A 17822-nucleotide genomic window follows, 5' to 3' on the forward strand; every position below is an offset into this window, starting at 1 on the left:
ACCTGCTGGGCACATAGCCTCCCTCCAAGGTGACCTGGGACCATATGTCACAATTCATATATGTTTATTGAGTCAGGTGGCTGAGCGGTTAGGGAATTGGGCTAGTAATCCGAAGGTTGCTGGTTCGATTCATGGCTGTGCTAAATGACGTTGTGTCCTTGGGCAAGGCACTTCACCCTACTTGCCTCAGGGAGAATGTCCCTGTACTTACTGTAAGTCGCTCTGGATAAGAGCGTCTGCTAAATGAATACATGTAATGTAAATGTTTATTGAAGCATATTTACAGTAGTACATGATCCCATAGTGAGAAGCAGAGGCAAGTCGTATAACAACAAGGAGAATAAATAACATAAGTATGCAGTTGCATTAAAGCATTTTTAAAGTGCATTTAGTCAGTATAATCGTATAAGTCTAATTTCTTGTTTGACACATCCCTTTGTTAACAGTTATTGATCTTTAATATTGATTTGACTTATTTTCTGTTAAACAGCAAGCAACAATAATCTTCATCTTTCCTTTACCACTGACACAATATATTACTATATCCTGTGAGACCACAATCCATTGCTTATAGGTTGATGAAATATATTGTACTTCCACGTATATACAAGATAGATAGTCTGGGTAATTTTTTTGTATACTGTACACTTTTCATCAAGGTTGGCTTCAGGGTTTTGATGGGCAGTACCCCCCCTCCCCCCTCCCTTAAATGCTTTGTGCCCGCCATTATGTTAGCTATTAGAGATTCTGTAAGAGAGCTATATACAAAATCCCCCCCATGTGGAAATCAAATTCCCGCCCATCCGATTGGTCCTGAAACCAAGCCTGCTTCTCCTCCCAGTGGTGAGATGGGTCAGGTACAGAACGGTAAATGTTTTGTTCATCAGGGTGGAGGTGTGTAGTCTGAAGATGGTGTAGGGGGGGTGATGGGGAGACTAGGTGGTGTAGGGGGGGTGATGGGGAGACTAGGTGGTGTAGAGAGGGTGATGGAAGACTCTAGGTGGTGTAGAGGGGGTGATGGAAGACTCTAGGTGGTGTAGAGGGGGCGATGGAAGACTCTAGGTGGTGTAGAGGGGGCGATGGAGAGACTAGATGGTGTAGAGAGGGTGGTGGGAAGACTCTAGATGGTGTAGAGGGGGTGGTGGGGAGACTAGGTGGTGTAGAGGGGGCGATGGAGAGACTAGATGGTGTAGAGAGGGTGGTGGGGAGACTAGGTGGTGTAGGGGGGGGGATGGGGAGACTAGGTGGTGTAGAGAGGGTGATGGAAGACTCTAGATGGTGTAGAGGGGGTGGTGGGGAGACTAGGTGGTGTAGGGGGGGTGATGGGGAGACTAGGTGGTGTAGAGAGGGTGGTGGGGAGACTCTAGATGGTGTAGAGGGGGTGGTGGGGAGACTAGGTGGTGTAGGGGGGGTGATGGGGAGACTAGGTGGTGTAGAGAGGGTGATGGAAGACTCTAGGTGGTGTAGAGGGGGCGATGGAGAGACTAGATGGTGTAGAGAGGGTGGTGGGGAGACTAGGTGGTGTAGAAAGGGTGGTGGGAAGACTCTAGGTGGTGTAGAGGGGGTGATGGAAGACTCTAGATGGTGTAGAGGGGGTGGTGGGGAGACTAGGTGGTGTAGAGAGGGTGGTGGGGAGACTAGGTGGTGTAGAGAGGGGGTGAGGGAGAGACTAGGTGGTGTAGAGAGGGTGGTGGGGAGACTAGGTGGTGTAGAGAGTGTGAGGGAGAGACTAGGTGGTGTAGAGAGGGTGGTGGGGAGACTAGGTGGTGTAGAGAGGGTGGTGGGGAGACTAGGTGGTGTAGAGGGGGTGATGGAGAGACTAGGTGGTGTAGAGAGGGTGGTGGGGAGACTAGGTGGTGTAGAGAGGGTGGTGGGGAGACTAGGTGGTGTAGAGAGGGTGGTGGGGAGACTAGGTGGTGTAGAGAGGGTGATGGAGAGACTAGGTGGTGTAGAGAGGGTGGTGGGGAGACTAGGTGGTGTAGAGAGGGTGGTGGGGAGACTAGGTGGTGTAGAGAGGGTGGTGGGGAGACTAGGTGGTGTAGAGAGGGTGGTGGGGAGACTAGGTGGTGTAGAGAGGGTGATGGAGAGACTAGGTGGTGTAGAGAGGGTGGTGGGGAGACTAGGTGGTGTAGAGAGGGTGGTGGGGAGACTAGGTGGTGTAGAGGGGGTGATGGAGAGACTAGGTGGTGTAGAGAGGGTGGTGGGAAGACTCTAGATGGTGAAGAGTAGTTGGTAACCAGAGTTACATATCAGATGAGGTTCTGATCCGAGGGCGGTTGATATGAATCTGCCGGGAGAGAAATATGATGTTGAATTATACGTGGTTGCCTGTGTGGGTGTGTGTGTGTGCGTGTGTGTGTGTGTGTGTGTGCACGATGGAGAGCTGGGGGGGAAAAAGCTTGGGGAGTGTGTTAGTGAGAAGGCGAGAGATAACAAAGAGAGACAGTTAGAGGGCGTGTTAGCAGGTGAACATGTGTGAGAATGTGTGTATATTACATCCACAGTTTTCTCACCTGCTGGTTGCTTGAGAAGTCGTGGAGTGCAAGTTGGGGTAGGTGGTAACTTGGGGACTGTTGCTCATAGGTGGTTTGGAGGTAGCGAGAGGAGTCTGGGTAGTGGACTGGGTGAGAGGTATAGGATGGAGGTGGAGCACTGCCTGGTCTGTTGAACTCCCCGGCTGGGTATACAGGGTTTACCATGCCTGGGGAAGGGAGAACAGACAGAACGAACATAAATGTTACACACATCTTAGTGGCACTAATAATAATATATTAATTTACTTCAAAACGATATACAGAACCTGCAAACTATTAATCTAGTCAGACTCTCTACCACCAAGATATACCCATCCCTTATTTGTAGAGATGTTTAAGCTTTAGACGTTATTGTCCCCGAGGGAAACTTAAGACATATAAGACTTAATAGGACAGTAAGATTATAAGACTTTAGATTAGAGTTGTAAACATTTAAGATGCCCTAGTTGACAAACCACAGGGGTCTGTCTCAAGGCAGTGTGTGCATTACATTTGCATTGCATTATATTAATTTTTCAACATCAACGTACAAGTAATGCATATGAAACGTACAGCAGTAGAACAAAGGTCAGAAGGGCAAAGTTCTAACAGTATTACTGTGGTCAGAGTTGAACGACACCCTGGATTTACAAGCCACATCGCCAGGTCACCACGCCTCAGCTATCAGGCACGTGGTGTAGGTGAATGTGATTGGCTTGTGGTGTAGGTGAATGTGATTGGCTCGTGGTGTAGGTGAATGTGATTGGCTCGTGGTGTAGGTGAATGTGATTGGCTCGTGGTGTAAGAGAGGACGTTCTTCATACCTTGATTGGCTGCTGTTCTGTTGGGGGAGGACCACTCAAAGTCATCCTCCAGCCATTGGTTGACTATTTTCTGCTTGCTGTCTTTGTTCCTGATGAGGGGGAACGGGGAGGGGAGCCGAAGGAGGGGAGGAAGATGAGAAGGAGGGGAAAAGTGTGGATGAGGAAAAGGGGATGAATAGAGGAAGAAGAAGATGAGAAAGCGGGGGAATGTAGGAAGAAGAGACGGGGGGCAAGGAAAGTTGGGGGATGAATTGATGAATCGAAAGATGGACAAGGAGAGGATGAGAAGATGAAGCAGCGAGTTGAGAAGCAGAGAAAGAAGGAGAGGAAGGAGAGAAGGAGGGAGGAGAGAGGAAGAGGAGAGAAGAGGGGGGGAGAGGAGACGAGGAGAGAGGAAGAGGAGAGAGGAGGAGGAAAATAGTTTGGAAGAGGAGAGGATAGAGTGAAGGACAGAAAGTAGAAGAAAGGACACCATTAAAAAAAAAAAAAAAAACGAGTTTCATTCGTGATTGTAAGATTAGATCATCACGGTGATAAGCAGTACTACTGTAACTCAGCCGACTGGCTCACCTCCTCTGTCTCTGCTTGGTGAGCAGCAGGTAGGCAGTCAGGACCCCCACCAGCACCACCAGCACCAAGCCCATCACACTCATCCCCACGTAGAAGCCAATCTTGTTGATGGGGTGGTTACAATTGGCGCCCATGTACCAAGTGGATCCTGTGTGGAGACAACTGAAACACAACGCCAATGCTACACTGTTAGTGTGTGTCAGTGTTAAGGTGTGTGTGTGTGTGTGTGTGTGTCGGTGTTAAGGTGTGTGTGTGTCGTTGTGTATGTGGAAGTACACAATAGATCTATGTATATGTGTATAGTTGTAAAGTGAAGCACATACTTGTGTGTGTGTGTGTTGGTGTTAAGGAGTGTGTGTGTGTGTGTGTGTCGGTGTTAAGGTGTGTGTGTGTCTGTGTGTAGTTGTAAAGTGAAGCACATACTTGTGTGTGTGTTGGTGTTAAGGTGTGTGTGTGTTGGTGTGTGTGTCTGTGTGTAGTTGTAAAGTGAAGCACATACTAGCACTGGGGTCCTTCATCCACTGAGACAGCACAGGTGCCGTCGTGTTGACATGTGAAGGGTTCAGGGTGTCCAGGAATGCATCTATTCACACACTCAAGTTTACCACCGATGTTGACAGGAGAGTAGTATTTAGCCAGCTTCGGGTCTACAGATTTCCTACACACAGCTGACGGAGGGAGCGAGGGAGGGAGGGAGGGGAGGGGGGGAGAGAGTGAGCCACACTCACTCTGTGTTCTCAATCAATCTTGAACATGTCGTTGCCTTGTAGTTATTCTTAAGTTACCTGTTGGATCCAAATCTTCTTTTACTGGTGCTTGTGTACTGGTCACCTGGAACTCTGGACAACCTAGTTGATAGAAATGATTATTAAGAGTATGAGATTAGGTTGGTAAAAAACACATAAATTCTATCTGAAACTCCTGTGACTCTGATTCCAGTAATTACCAGTAATTTAAAAAGTCCTGTGGAATTCTTGGTAAAAAGAGACGTGTTTACCTGGTGTGGCTGCAGAGCAGCTTTTGATGTCTTCTACTGCTGTCTGAACTTCTTTAAAAATAGTGTTGAACATCGTCTCCGACCCTGCGTTGTTGTTGATCTTCAAAACCACACTGTGTATGACCCTGACCCTGGATGTGAGGAAAATAAATGATCCTTTATTAGTATGCATATTAATCAGATTGTATCCTATAGCCACTGACAGTGTAAATGCAGACAAGAAATAAAATCGTACCCTTTTGTTTTCTTTCTCGCACTGAAGATGTCCGTTATCTCCTTCTGGGATGTCAAACAAGATTCAGAGAAACAGACAAAACCAACATCAGTGAAACATCTTTTCGCATATCGCTGCGACGCTTCCTAATTGTTTGCGAGACTAGAGGGACTCTGAGTGTGCTTCCTTACGTTGGAGAAAGCAAATTTGTCCCCCGTCTCTCCCCGTAGTTTCTCCTGTCTCACAGCTCTCCGCAGTCCTGCTGATGCCGGGCTGTTTAAACGGAGAGGAAGGCGGAATTTTAACAACGTCTACGAACAGACAACCGCCCAGGGGTGCGTTTCCTGAAAGCATCGTGAGCCCAAGTTGTTCGTAGAATCCATCATACGATGGATCTTAGTTTTACGGGCCGTTTCCCGAAGCCATCGTAGCTAAAGAGACTCTTGGAAATGCTCGTAGGCCTAGATTACTCCTTACGAGCATGTTCGGGAAACGTACGTAAGAAATAACGATGGTTCGTTATTTTGCTTGTAGAAAACCCTCGTAACAGCTAAAATCCATCGTTATCGGGAATCATTTTCAAAGCTTAACATCGTTAATTAAAACATGTCTTGTTGCATTCTAAGTTCAATGTGACGGCCTACCTCACGTTAGTGACGACTACTTCTTTGAAGTTTTGGATGTTTTTCTTTAAGTAATAAGTAGTCATCTGAAACATCAACACATGCATGGTTAAACACCATGTCATGATTACATACTAGAAATTGAATTTACTTTTTAACTGAAAACTTTCTAAGTGGTTACTTACATCTGTAGTGAAATTGTTAACAAATGTCTTGTATTCAGGAGATTCCTTATTGTTGTACTCTTCTATGAAAGTCTCCTTCACTTCCATTGTGACTACAGCTGACCTGTCAATTGTATCTTAAAGCAAAAACAAACAAAAAATGATTTACCCTCAATTAAAATAAATGAATAATGTAATTATTCATCCATTGTAATGGGTCCAGATGTATGGAAACAATTCATAAATAGATATATATATATAGGTTTTTAAAGTGTAAATGCACAATGGCTGACGTACCTGGTGTATAGGAGTCTTGGAGCTCTCTACATGTCGTGCCTTTGAACTGTTCAGTGCAGAAGCAACTTTGTCCATCTGGTTTTGGAGTTCCTCCATTGAAACAGTGTACAGGAGGGTTTGTTGTTGTTGGGGTGGGTCCCACAGTGCTTGGAGGTGTCCCCACATCAGGACTGGTTGGTTCAGCTGTGATATCTCCAGGAGAGGTTGTAGTGTAGCCAGGAGAGGCTGTAGTTTCAGCAGGAGAGGCTGTAGTGTCTGCAGAAGAGGCTGTAGTTTCAGCAGGAGAGGCTGTAGTGTCTCCAGGAGAGGCTGTAGTTTCACCAGGAGAGGCTGTAGTTTCAGCAGGTGAGACTGTAGTTTCAGCAGGAGAGGCTGTAGTGTCTCCAGGAGAGGCTGTAGTTTCAGCAGGAGAGGCTGTAGTGTCTCCAGGAGAGGCTGTAGTTTCAGCAGGAGAGGCTGTAGTGTCTCCAGGAGAGGCTGTAGTTTCAGCAGGAGAGGCTGTAGTGTCTCCAGGAGAGGCTGTAGTGTCTCCAGGAGAGGCTGTAGTTTCAGCAGGTGAGACTGTGGTTTCAGCAGGAGAGGCTGTAGTGTCTCCAGGAGAGGCTGTAGTTTCACCAGGAGAGGCTGTAGTTTCAGCAGGTGAGACTGTAGTTTCAGCAGGAGAGGCTGTAGTGTCTCCAGGAGAGGCTGTAGTTTCAGCAGGAGAGGCTGTAGTGTCTCCAGGAGAGGCTGTAGTTTCAGCAGGAGATGCTGTAGTGTCTCCAGGAGAGGCTGTAGTTTCAGCAGGTGAGACTGTAGTTTCAGCAGGAGAGGCTGTAGTTTCAGCAGGAGAGGCTGTAGTGTCTAGAGGAGAGGCTGTAGTTTCAGCAGGTGAGACTGTGGTTTCTGCAGGAGAGGCTGTAGTTTCAGCAGGAGAGGCTGTAGTGTCTCCAGGAGAGGCTGTAGTTTCAGCAGGTGAGACTGTAGTTTCAGCAGGAGAGGCTGTAGTTTCAACAGGAGAGACTGTAGTTTCAGCAGGAGAGGCTGTAGTTTCACCAGGAGAGGCTGTAGTTTCAGCAGGAGAGGCTGTAGTGTCTCCAGGAGAGGCTGTAGTTTCAGCAGGAGAGGCTGTAGTGTCTCCAGGAGAGGCTGTAGTTTCAGCAGGAGAGGCTGTAGTGTCTCCAGGAGAGGCTGTAGTTTCAGCAGGTGAGACTGTAGTTTCAGCAGGAGAGGCTGTAGTGTCTCCAGGAGAGGCTGTAGTTTCACCAGGAGAGGCTGTAGTTTCAGCAGGTGAGACTGTGGTTTCTGCAGGAGAGGCTGTAGTTTCAGCAGGAGAGGCTGTAGTGTCTCCAGGAGAGGCTGTAGTTTCAGCAGGTGAGACTGTAGTTTCAGCAGGAGAGGCTGTAGTGTCTAGGGGAGAGGCTGTAGTTTCAGCAGGTGAGACTGTGGTTTCTGCAGGAGAGGCTGTAGTATCTCCAGGAGAGGCTGTAGTTTCAGCAGGAGAGGCTGTAGTTTCAGCAGGCGAGACTGTAGTTTCTGCAGGAGAGGCTGTAGTGTCTCCAGGAGAGGCTGTAGTTTCAGCAGGAGAGGCTGTAGTTTCACCAGGAGAGACTGTAGTTTCAGCAGGAGAGGCTGTAGTTTCACCAGGAGAGGCTGTAGTTTCACCAGGAGAGGCTGTAGTGTCTCCAGGAGAGGCTGTAGTTTCAGCAGGAGAGGCTGTAGTGTCTCCAGGAGAGGCTGTAGTTTCAGCAGGTGAGACTGTAGTTTCAGCAGGTGAGACTGTGGTTTCAGCAGGAGAGGCTGTAGTGTCTCCAGGAGAGGCTGTAGTTTCACCAGGAGAGGCTGTAGTGTCTCCAGGAGAGGCTGTAGTTTCAGCAGGTGAGACTGTAGTTTCAGCAGGAGAGGCTGTAGTTTCAGCAGGAGAGGCTGTAGTGTCTCCAGGAGAGGCTGTAGTTTCAGCAGGTGAGACTGTGGTTTCTGCAGGAGAGGCTGTAGTTTCAGCAGGAGAGGCTGTAGTGTAGCCAGGAGAGGCTGTAGTTTCAGCAGGAGAGGCTGTAGTATCTCCAGGAGAGGCTGTAGTTTCAGCAGGAGAGGCTGTAGTGTCACCAGGAGAGCTTGTAGGTTCAGCAGGAGAAGCTGTAGTGTCTCCAGGAGAGGCTGTAGTTTCAGCAGGTGAGACTGTAGTTTCAGCAGGTGAGACTGTGGTTTCAGCAGGAGAGGCTGTAGTGTCTCCAGGAGAGGCTGTAGTTTCACCAGGAGAGGCTGTAGTGTCTCCAGGAGAGGCTGTAGTTTCAGCAGGTGAGACTGTAGTTTCAGCAGGAGAGGCTGTAGTTTCAGCAGGAGAGGCTGTAGTGTCTCCAGGAGAGGCTGTAGTTTCAGCAGGAGAGGCTGTAGTGTCTCCAGGAGAGGCTGTAGTGTCTCCAGGAGAGGCTGTAGTTTCAGCAGGTGAGACTGTGGTTTCAGCAGGAGAGGCTGTAGTGTCTCCAGGAGAGGCTGTAGTTTCACCAGGAGAGGCTGTAGTTTCAGCAGGTGAGACTGTAGTTTCAGCAGGAGAGGCTGTAGTGTCTCCAGGAGAGGCTGTAGTTTCAGCAGGAGAGGCTGTAGTGTCTCCAGGAGAGGCTGTAGTTTCAGCAGGAGAGGCTGTAGTGTCTCCAGGAGAGGCTGTAGTTTCAGCAGGTGAGACTGTAGTTTCAGCAGGAGAGGCTGTAGTGTCTCCAGGAGAGGCTGTAGTTTCACCAGGAGAGGCTGTAGTTTCAGCAGGTGAGACTGTGGTTTCTGCAGGAGAGGCTGTAGTTTCAGCAGGAGAGGCTGTAGTGTCTCCAGGAGAGGCTGTAGTTTCAGCAGGTGAGACTGTAGTTTCAGCAGGAGAGGCTGTAGTGTCTAGGGGAGAGGCTGTAGTTTCAGCAGGTGAGACTGTGGTTTCTGCAGGAGAGGCTGTAGTATCTCCAGGAGAGGCTGTAGTTTCAGCAGGAGAGGCTGTAGTTTCAGCAGGCGAGACTGTAGTTTCTGCAGGAGAGGCTGTAGTGTCTCCAGGAGAGGCTGTAGTTTCAGCAGGAGAGGCTGTAGTTTCACCAGGAGAGACTGTAGTTTCAGCAGGAGAGGCTGTAGTTTCACCAGGAGAGGCTGTAGTTTCACCAGGAGAGGCTGTAGTGTCTCCAGGAGAGGCTGTAGTTTCAGCAGGAGAGGCTGTAGTGTCTCCAGGAGAGGCTGTAGTTTCAGCAGGTGAGACTGTAGTTTCAGCAGGTGAGACTGTGGTTTCAGCAGGAGAGGCTGTAGTGTCTCCAGGAGAGGCTGTAGTTTCACCAGGAGAGGCTGTAGTGTCTCCAGGAGAGGCTGTAGTTTCAGCAGGTGAGACTGTAGTTTCAGCAGGAGAGGCTGTAGTTTCAGCTGGAGAGGCTGTAGTGTCTCCAGGAGAGGCTGTAGTTTCAGCAGGTGAGACTGTGGTTTCTGCAGGAGAGGCTGTAGTTTCAGCAGGAGAGGCTGTAGTGTAGCCAGGAGAGGCTGTAGTTTCAGCAGGAGAGGCTGTAGTATCTCCAGGAGAGGCTGTAGTTTCAGCAGGAGAGGCTGTAGTGTCACCAGGAGAGCTTGTAGGTTCAGCAGGAGAAGCTGTAGTTTCAACAGGAGAGGTCGCAGGTGATTCTGCTGATATTCCAATAGGAGTGGTCTGTTCTGTCACATTTTCAATAAAACTGTTTGATGAGCTGTCTTGTGCTGGTGTGGTTGCGACAGTGGTGGTTGTAGCTGAAAATAGTTTTAAAAATGTTACGTACAGCTTGCAGATTGCAGTCTTACCTTACATTGTTTCATGAAATATAGAAAATTATATATCTTAAAGAATATATTCACAGATTCTGGTTACAGTTCATCTACATTTTTACAGATGGAAAATTATTTTTATACATGTACTAAAGTACAAAAAATCTAACTGTCACCTTGAGCACATTTTTTGGATCATGCTAACTTATTATATACATGTTGGTTAAATGCCCTACAGACTGTGATTGAGTTAGAAACAGTGAAAAACAGGTGCTGTGTGTCCAGAATTATAGAATCCTGCGTGTCGTTACAACCCTGGTCGTTGCGCATCGAATGTTTTCCTTCTTACAAACTTTGGAAAGGCGCTGCATCCCACAGATTCTCGATTTCTCAAAAGATGTACTTACTTGCAGCGATGCACAGACAGACGAGGAGGGCTGCCACACCGAACCGAACGCCCCAGAGAGAGGCCATGATGGGGGGGCTTCAAACTATGAAGTCTCAGGTAATCCTGACGCAGTGATGCACACCTGTGTGTACCTGTACCTGGCCTGGAATGACTGCACCTAGAGTAGGGTGGATATTACATCAGTATGTCATTAATATTGTGCAAACGTCTTGGTCAGAGTCACTGGTCAATGTTCAAGGGCATGTGTCATAAAGACTGGTGATGTGTTCTGATGGACTGGCTCAGACACACAATAAATGCTTCATTTGTTTGTTTATTCGCATTTATACAATGATTAAAACAATATAAAGATACAAAAGAAGAGAAAAATAAACATGCAGGTGGTTGGAAAAACCTGTGTTTTTTCGTGGGCCCCACCCCAGAAACTTAAGTCAATATTATACATTAATCAAACTAAACAACATTTTCCAAGATAAACAAATGAAATAAGTCGAAATTTTACGATAAATTATCTATATGAATTATAAGTTAACTTACACGTGTGAAACAAAAGTGAAAACAAAAGAATCATTGAAATTTTAACAGAAAATACAAAATGAAACTCATTTTATATCATTGAACATAATAAATAAATATGTGATCGATACTAAATATATTTAACAAATTGCAAAAGAAATGAGTCAAAATGACTTGAATCTAACACTTAAGAAATGTTAGTCAATAATTAATTTTTACAGCAATTAATACTTCACAGAGGACACCTATATGAATTCTTTTTTTTTGTCTGGGTATTGTAAAAAAATAAATTAAATAAAAAACTTTTCTGTGACTCCACATAGTTGTATATAAAAATGCATTGCAAACATTCATTTAACGAAATGAAAACGCTTCATTTTTTGGTGATCAATGAAACTCATCCAACTAAGGACTGTGTCATTCATTGTCCTAGCCAATCCCTAATGTGGGTGGTCGATCCAAGCAGTATTTACATGTAAGTTTCCATGTGTGTTTACATGAAACACAATACTAGCCTGATATGTGGTAACCACAGAAACGGCAATCCACACGTTGTAATCACCTTTATAGGTAGGTAGGGTCACATCCCTATCAAGATAACAGATAACATGTACCTTGTGAGAAGAGCCTTAGAGGTATTTTTATGGTGACATTCAGTGTGTTGTGGGGGGGTAATACCTTGGGAAATAATCGTGTGCGTATTTTCATGGGTTGGGTGGTGTAATCCTCCATGACGTTTACTTTTACAGTTACTCCTTGTTGTGAAATGTTGAGCTAAGTTTCCATTTCCCAGCCCACCCTTGCTATGCTTTATGAGTTAATGGGAAAGATTAGCATCACAAGTTCCTCTGAAGAGATGACAACAGATACGCCATGAGACGACATGTCTGGGGTAATGTTGGAACTATCTGAAGCTGAACAGTTATAATCTGCAATGTATGCAATATTTATCTTTTTATACTCAATTGGAAGTGTAAAATTTTGCTCATTTTGTACATTCACACACTAATATGTTAACCCTTGTGTTATCTTCGGGTCATTCTGACCCATCAGTCATTGTGACCCACCGTCGTATTGCGACAACTTTACCGCATACAAAAACAAAGTGAAGCATTTTCATTTAACCGTCGGGCCGTCTCAGACCCCCACATTGCGAAGGTTAAAAGAAATTTGTTTTTGTATTGGGTAAAATTGGGTAAACACAAGGATGGTTTGTTGTGAACCTTTGGGTCATGTGACCCGAAGGCAGCACAAGGGTTAAATCAATCAATAAGTATGTTTGTACTTATACTTTGTAAGTATAATTTGTGTGTGAGTGTGTATGTGTGTGTGTGAGAGAGAATGTGTGTGTGAGAGAGAGAATGTGTGTGTATGTGTGTGTGTGTGACAGAGTTTGTGAATGTGTGTGTGTGAGAGTTTGTGAGTGTGTGTGTGTGTGTGTGAGAGAGAGTGTGTGTGTGTGTGAGAGAGAGAGTGTGAATGTGTGAGAGTGTGTATGTGTGAGAATGTGTGTGTGAGAGAGTGTGTGTGTGTGTATGTGTGTGTGAGACAATGTTGTGACGTCCAAGAAAATGTTTCAATCAGGCCGTTACCTGCATCTTCTAAGCTTCCAATAAAACATTTATAGGGCTTTTATCAAAGCAATATCATCTCTGATGCAGTCCTGTTAAACTCTGAGGGAGGGAACACCATGGCCCAGACCAAGTGTGTGAGAGTGTGTGTGTTGGTATGAATATACACAGTATGTATGAATGTACCGTATTTCTTCTAATAACGTTCATTTTTGGTGCAGCGTTTATTCGAGGGCGGCGTTTAATTAGTAAGGGTGATCTCGTGAATTGTAGCTGCAGTGCAGCCATAGACAACTTTGTTGCTGACATTGTGACAAATGAATCATGCTGCTAAAAATGCAGGTTTAATTTACTACCGCTGACCTCCTTGTCTATTCTTTGTTTGTCTATGAGTGCGGCAACTCCCTTTCTCATTGGCTATCAATTAGGTGTGCGTTGGTAGTACAACTGTCTCAAATACAGGTGTTCTACATTGTGTAGAAATCTGAAGCAGCATGCCTAAATGTTCATACACGTTAGCTTTCAAACAGAAATGTGTAATAAATACTGGGGTTGAATTTAACCAATTAAATAACCGTTTTCAGATTTTGGTGCGGCGTTTATTTGAGGGCGGCGTTTATTACACAACGTTCGTTTTTGGTGCAGCGTTTATTCGAGGGCGGCGTTTATTCGAAGAAATAATGTGTTTATGACAAAAACAGTGACATTTAGAAGACATTCAGGGTATATCAGTGTTAGAATTGTTGTAGTTACACTATGTATTATTCCCCCCTTCACTTCTTTAACACAGTTACAAATATGTGATCCACTTTTTTCCTTTCACCTTTGAACCCACTTCTGTAGTTGCAGTATTTCTTCATGGGTCTGTCTTTGACACTAAGAACCTTTTCTTTCAACAGGCACAATTCTGAGTTCCTCTTTACACCCAGTTAAAGGTCCAAAGAAAGGAAACAGTTCCTTGGTAGATCTCTCAGAGAAAGAGAAGGAGTGGATGTGCCCCCTCTTCTCCACGTTGAAGAAAGCGACTCTCTGTTTGTCAATGTCCAGAAACACTCCCAGAGTAGCAGGGTTCAGTTCTGAAGGCAGAACAGTACGTGATTCCTCAACAGTCTGCAGCATTCCTTTCTTCAAACAGATACTCCAGTAGCCGTTGTCTGGGCGGATGGAGATGTTGTCCGACCCCCTGTTCTCAGGGTCTTGGGCGACTCCTACACTCCACTCACTGTTGTTCCCCAGATCAACCTCCCAGTAATATCTCCCTGTCGTGTACCCTCTCTCTCCCAGCACACACCGAGTTTCCAGAAACCTCTTGTGTTTAGTCAGTCCTTGACGTGGAGTTTCTTGGTGGCTCACCGAACTGCGGTCGTCTGATAAACGCAGCCATGAGTGTGCAGTCTCTGGGTCAAGGGTGATGTCCTCTGTGACGAAGAAGATCACACAGACTAGTTTATTGTGTAGTTTTGTTACTTTAATGCTCGGAGCACTTCACCACAAGTGGAGATTTATTCCAGTAATTCAAGGAGTAAAAAGAATAATGTTCCACAGTGTTGCACAGTGAAAGAATACTATACCTGCGTGCTCCAACATTAAGCCCCAAACTGAGTGGAAAAAAACAGTTTGTTTTATTATTGAGGCCAGCTGATCCAGGTGCAGTTAAAAGACTAGAGCCAAAGTACAACACAATAAAGTAGAAAATCATAATTACCAGACTCAGGGATCTTGTTAGTGATTTCTGTGGAGGAAAAGTCAATTAGCTGTTTTTTTTGTTGCTAGGAATTCACATCTTACAAGTGACATCTCTCACACAATGCATGTGGACAAAGCTAAATTGATCTGATTACACAACTATATACTGTACCAAGTATTTCTTTCTTTTTTTTGAGGTCATCTTGCTTGATTTTATTTTCTGGAGAAAAAAAAACAAATACGAATTTTTTAGGAACATGAATATTTTAACCAAGTTATTAGAATGCAATGTCAAGCTATGTAATTTATTTGTTTATTTAGCTAAATTAAATTAATTAATTTGCTTTTTTTATTGCTGACGAACAGACATACCTTCTCGTCTCCTCTTTAATTCTGCCTCTATGTTATCTGAGGATAATTGAAAAGAAAGTCGGTTGAACGTTCAACAGAACTGAGCTTAGAGAAAGTGTGAGTTAAAATAACGGTAAAGGTATTAAAACGAATAAACAAGTTGTCAAATCTTACACAGGGGCTGCAGTTTCTTCTCAGCGTCTATACATGAAAAAAACACATACATACATTTAAGAAAGTCCAAAAGCTACAGCTTGATGTGAAACACTATAACGTCATACTCACAATTCCAAACATTTCGTTTCTTTCAATTAAAGATTTTTTAATTGAAAGAAGGAGCAGAAATACAATCCAGCGCCAGCGCGAGTTTCTGAACGCGAGACTCACCAGTTTTTTGGAGGCGGGCGTAGACAACAGACACGCAGACAAACACCAGGGCGAGGAACGTAGGAATCAGGTAGGCAGACAGGTAGGCCCGGTCCGGACCACTGTAGAGGTAGAACTCCTCTGAAAGGAGACAAACAGGCATGAGAGCAGGGGCCTGGGTTTGTTTTCAAATACGGGTGAGACAGTTTCTGTCCTCGATTCTGTCCTCTGACCTTCAAGCCTCAGATGGCAAACTATTTAATTGGACGCGGGGAAAGATATGCAGATGGGGGCAAAGACGCGTACAGTCCTGGTATTTTCTTACAACTATAAATCTGCATCAGCCTCACACCAAACTCACCGGTCATCTCCATAGCAGACTCCAGCCTGTACTTCCTGTCATGTGACATCGCCACACACGAGATGCCCTGGATTCGCTCCTTCCCCAGTTTGACTCGACTGCTGATGGAAAACAGGTCACGTGACTGTCTCGCTTCCTCTGTCTGCGCTGATGTCACTTCCTGTCCACGGTGGTCCAGCCACAGCATGTGAGGTTCAGGATACCAGAATTCAGAGCTGCAGCTCAGCTGGATGAAGGTTTTGTGGTGCCAAACCAAAGAGACCGTAGGGACACTGCCGACCTCTGGAGGAAACAGATTAACAGTGCAGGATTTACTTCTAGGATTGGTTAGTTGGGATTCATTGATCTCCTGCACATATTGATTTATTCAAATGCATCCTATATACAGCGTTCTCAGATTTTTCAAAGATTCAGGGTGTGATGTTGTTGCTTACACATACTTCTAATATGGAGATAAACTGGTAACAAACAGAAAAACAAATATTGTTTATTTTCCTAGTCTTTCACTCACTTTTAACCTGGAGCTCTATGGCTTGTTCCTTAATCCAATCCTGATGGATGACCTGACACCTGTACTCTCCTCTATCAGCCAGCAGCACTCCCTTCAGCCCCAGAGACACGTCGCCCCTCTCCAACCCCTGTGTGGACATGTTCACTCTGCCCGTGTAGTCCTGTCTCACATTCTCCTTCCCGTTGTCAAACCCATACAGGGGGGAAGTAAACTGTCCCTGCCTGAACCACATGACCTGCATGCGAGCAGCGCTGTTCTGGGGAGACAGGCGACAGGGAAGGATGATGTCATCGCCCTCGTAGACATCGACGGGTTGGGAAGGTACGATGATGTTGAAATCGCTGTCTAGCGGAGAAACGAGTCGCAAAGTTGCAGAGGAAAAACTGATTCGTTTTTCTGAAGGACACTGAAAGGGTATGTTTACATTTTTAGTCATTTAGCAGACGCTCTTATCCAGAGCGAATTACAGTAAGTACAGGGACATTCCCCCCGAGGCAAGTTGGGTGAAGTGCCTTGCCTAAGGACACAACGTCATTTGGCACGGCCGGGAATCGAACTGGCAACCTTCAGATTACTAGCCCGATTCCCTCACCGCTCAGCCATCTGACCCCACAGCCATCTGACCCATGTGTCTAAGGAATGGCAACATTCTATTGTTTTCAGTGCCTTAAAACTGAAAAATCACACTTTTTTGATTACTTTCAGATTTAAAAATATATAAGGTCCAACCACAGATTTATTTATTTTATATTTTAAATGATATCAAAAACACATTATCTGATTTCAGACAACTCAGTGCTAATTCGAGAGGTTCCATAAGATCACATAGATCATCCATGTTTACAAGTTGGAGGCCTATTACCTGCAGCAGGCATACAGGTGAGAATCACGAGGATAAGGAAGCGGACATCTTGGATACAAGGTCCCATGATCTCCTAGGAACACACGGAAAACCAAGGAGCACAGAACACTTGAACTGACCCAGATAATTAAGCGCAGTATACTAGTGTTGTTTGACACCTCGGAAGAAAATGGCACTGTTACAGTCGCAGAGTAAACAACTAAATCGCAAAATATTGAATTTAGCCTAATCAACACGACTCAGATATGCCCATAGTTGAGTACTTTGCAAACGTGCTGCCTCAATGTCCGTTATAACATCATTCAGTAACTTCGCTCAGAATCACATCCTTGAGACAATACCTACTACATGAACTGAGGTAAACTCTTCAAACCACTTGATATCCTTTCAATCAATTAACCTTCATGAGAGTTGAAGCATTGACCTGATTAAGAACAAGCGCGAATTCGCAACAGTTGCGACTACACACTCGCTTGCTTATAATTTGGTGGACCGACAGAGCGATGAGACTTTTCTAGACCTATCCTATGCAATTTTTTTAAGTTCAACTGTAATATCAATGTAACCTACAGAGTAAACATTCCACACCGTGATTTTAAAATGTCACTGTATCTATCTACCTTGATAAGATTTAGATTTGGCGATAATGATACGTTGCCCTTTAATATGGGTAACGTATAATTATAGCCTAATCTAAATATATATAATACCTATATATTACATAGTCTAGTCTATTTTCCTCACAAAAATTGAGATTCTTACCTGGTAGCTGGCTAACAAGTTTATGAAAGTGTGAGACAGTTTCGCTTTTACACAGGTGACAATAATTAACCAAAGACAAACAGTTGAAAGAAACAATATTCAAAACAGGATTTTAACGCTCCGTCTCATTGCTAAACTGAAAGTTCCAATAAGGAACATAATGTATTCTCTACAGATATGCTAAAACAATGTCAGTATTTCGGTTACTAAATTAATAGTTATAGTTAATAGTTATATATCTTAAACTTATCTTATCTCATGAGAGTTGTGTCATATAACTCGCGTAGTTTACGCCTTGGAGAGCTGGGTGCCGGTGTTGTATCACCCGATGCATGACTCTCTGGATTGGCACCCCCTAGCGGGAGCGCGCGCGAATCAAAGAGTGAAGGATTTCGTCCTGATATCGCAACCAAACGAAGGGGAAACAGAAGTCTCACATTATACTTTCTTTGTTATAGAATTCAAGAGAAGAATGTCGGTTATCTGTGTC

At 44.9% G+C, this 17822-nt stretch overlaps 2 protein-coding genes across 3 annotated transcripts; both read right to left on the reverse strand.

Moving 5' to 3' along the window:
• Positions 1 to 2138: 2138 nt before the first annotated feature.
• LOC134010035 (mucin-3A-like) lies at positions 2139 to 5821 on the reverse strand. Its single transcript, XM_062449891.1, has 10 exons — positions 5763 to 5821; positions 5310 to 5391; positions 5140 to 5183; positions 4905 to 5035; positions 4693 to 4755; positions 4407 to 4575; positions 3908 to 4069; positions 3338 to 3426; positions 2514 to 2701; positions 2139 to 2287 (listed from the first exon to the last, which is right to left on the reverse strand). The coding sequence occupies exons 4-10, from the start codon at positions 4975 to 4977 to the stop codon at positions 2243 to 2245; spliced, it is 789 nt and encodes a 262-aa protein (XP_062305875.1). The 5' UTR covers positions 4978 to 5035; positions 5140 to 5183; positions 5310 to 5391; positions 5763 to 5821; the 3' UTR covers positions 2139 to 2242.
• A 7362-nt stretch (positions 5822 to 13183) lies between these two features.
• On the reverse strand, positions 13184 to 17520 carry LOC134009829 (butyrophilin subfamily 2 member A1-like). 2 transcript variants are annotated; one of them, XM_062449548.1, is made up of 11 exons: positions 17333 to 17520; positions 16571 to 16643; positions 15709 to 16053; positions 15198 to 15479; positions 14858 to 14977; positions 14645 to 14671; positions 14492 to 14527; positions 14292 to 14339; positions 14139 to 14165; positions 14005 to 14031; positions 13184 to 13851 (listed from the first exon to the last, which is right to left on the reverse strand). In XM_062449548.1, exons 2-11 carry the CDS (start codon positions 16635 to 16637, stop codon positions 13310 to 13312), a joined length of 1521 nt encoding a protein of 506 aa, XP_062305532.1. In that variant the 5' UTR covers positions 16638 to 16643; positions 17333 to 17520; the 3' UTR covers positions 13184 to 13309. The 2 variants fall into 2 exon arrangements, with proteins under 2 accessions (XP_062305532.1, XP_062305533.1); XM_062449549.1 differs by lacking the exon at positions 17333 to 17520 and having other exon boundaries at positions 16571 to 16734.
• Positions 17521 to 17822: the final 302 nt, after the last annotated feature.

This window comes from Osmerus eperlanus, chromosome 23, assembly GCF_963692335.1.
Source record: "Osmerus eperlanus chromosome 23, fOsmEpe2.1, whole genome shotgun sequence".
Lineage (NCBI taxonomy): Eukaryota > Metazoa > Chordata > Actinopteri > Osmeriformes > Osmeridae > Osmerus > Osmerus eperlanus.

What these genes read in the sequence shown, in the direction of transcription:
- LOC134009829 (XM_062449548.1), bottom strand. Translation starts at nt 16,637, where the DNA reads ATGGGACCTTGTATCCAAGATGTCCGCTTCCTTATCCTCGTGATTCTC. An exon ending in CATAGAGCTCCAGGTTAAAA is followed by an intron (nt 15,480 to 15,708) that starts GTGAGTGAAAGA and finishes TGTTTCCTCCAG; the next exon opens with AGGTCGGCAGTGTCCCTACG. An exon ending in TAACAAGATCCCTGAGTCTG is followed by an intron (nt 14,032 to 14,138) that starts GTAATTATGATT and finishes TTTTCCACTCAG; the next exon opens with TTTGGGGCTTAATGTTGGAG.
- LOC134010035 (XM_062449891.1), bottom strand. Translation starts at nt 4,977, where the DNA reads ATGTTCAACACTATTTTTAAAGAAGTTCAGACAGCAGTAGAAGACATC. An exon ending in CAGAACAGCAGCCAATCAAG is followed by an intron (nt 2,702 to 3,337) that starts GTATGAAGAACG and finishes TCCCTTCCCCAG; the next exon opens with GCATGGTAAACCCTGTATAC. An exon ending in ACTTCTCAAGCAACCAGCAG is followed by an intron (nt 2,288 to 2,513) that starts GTGAGAAAACTG and finishes CTCTCCCGGCAG; the next exon opens with ATTCATATCAACCGCCCTCG.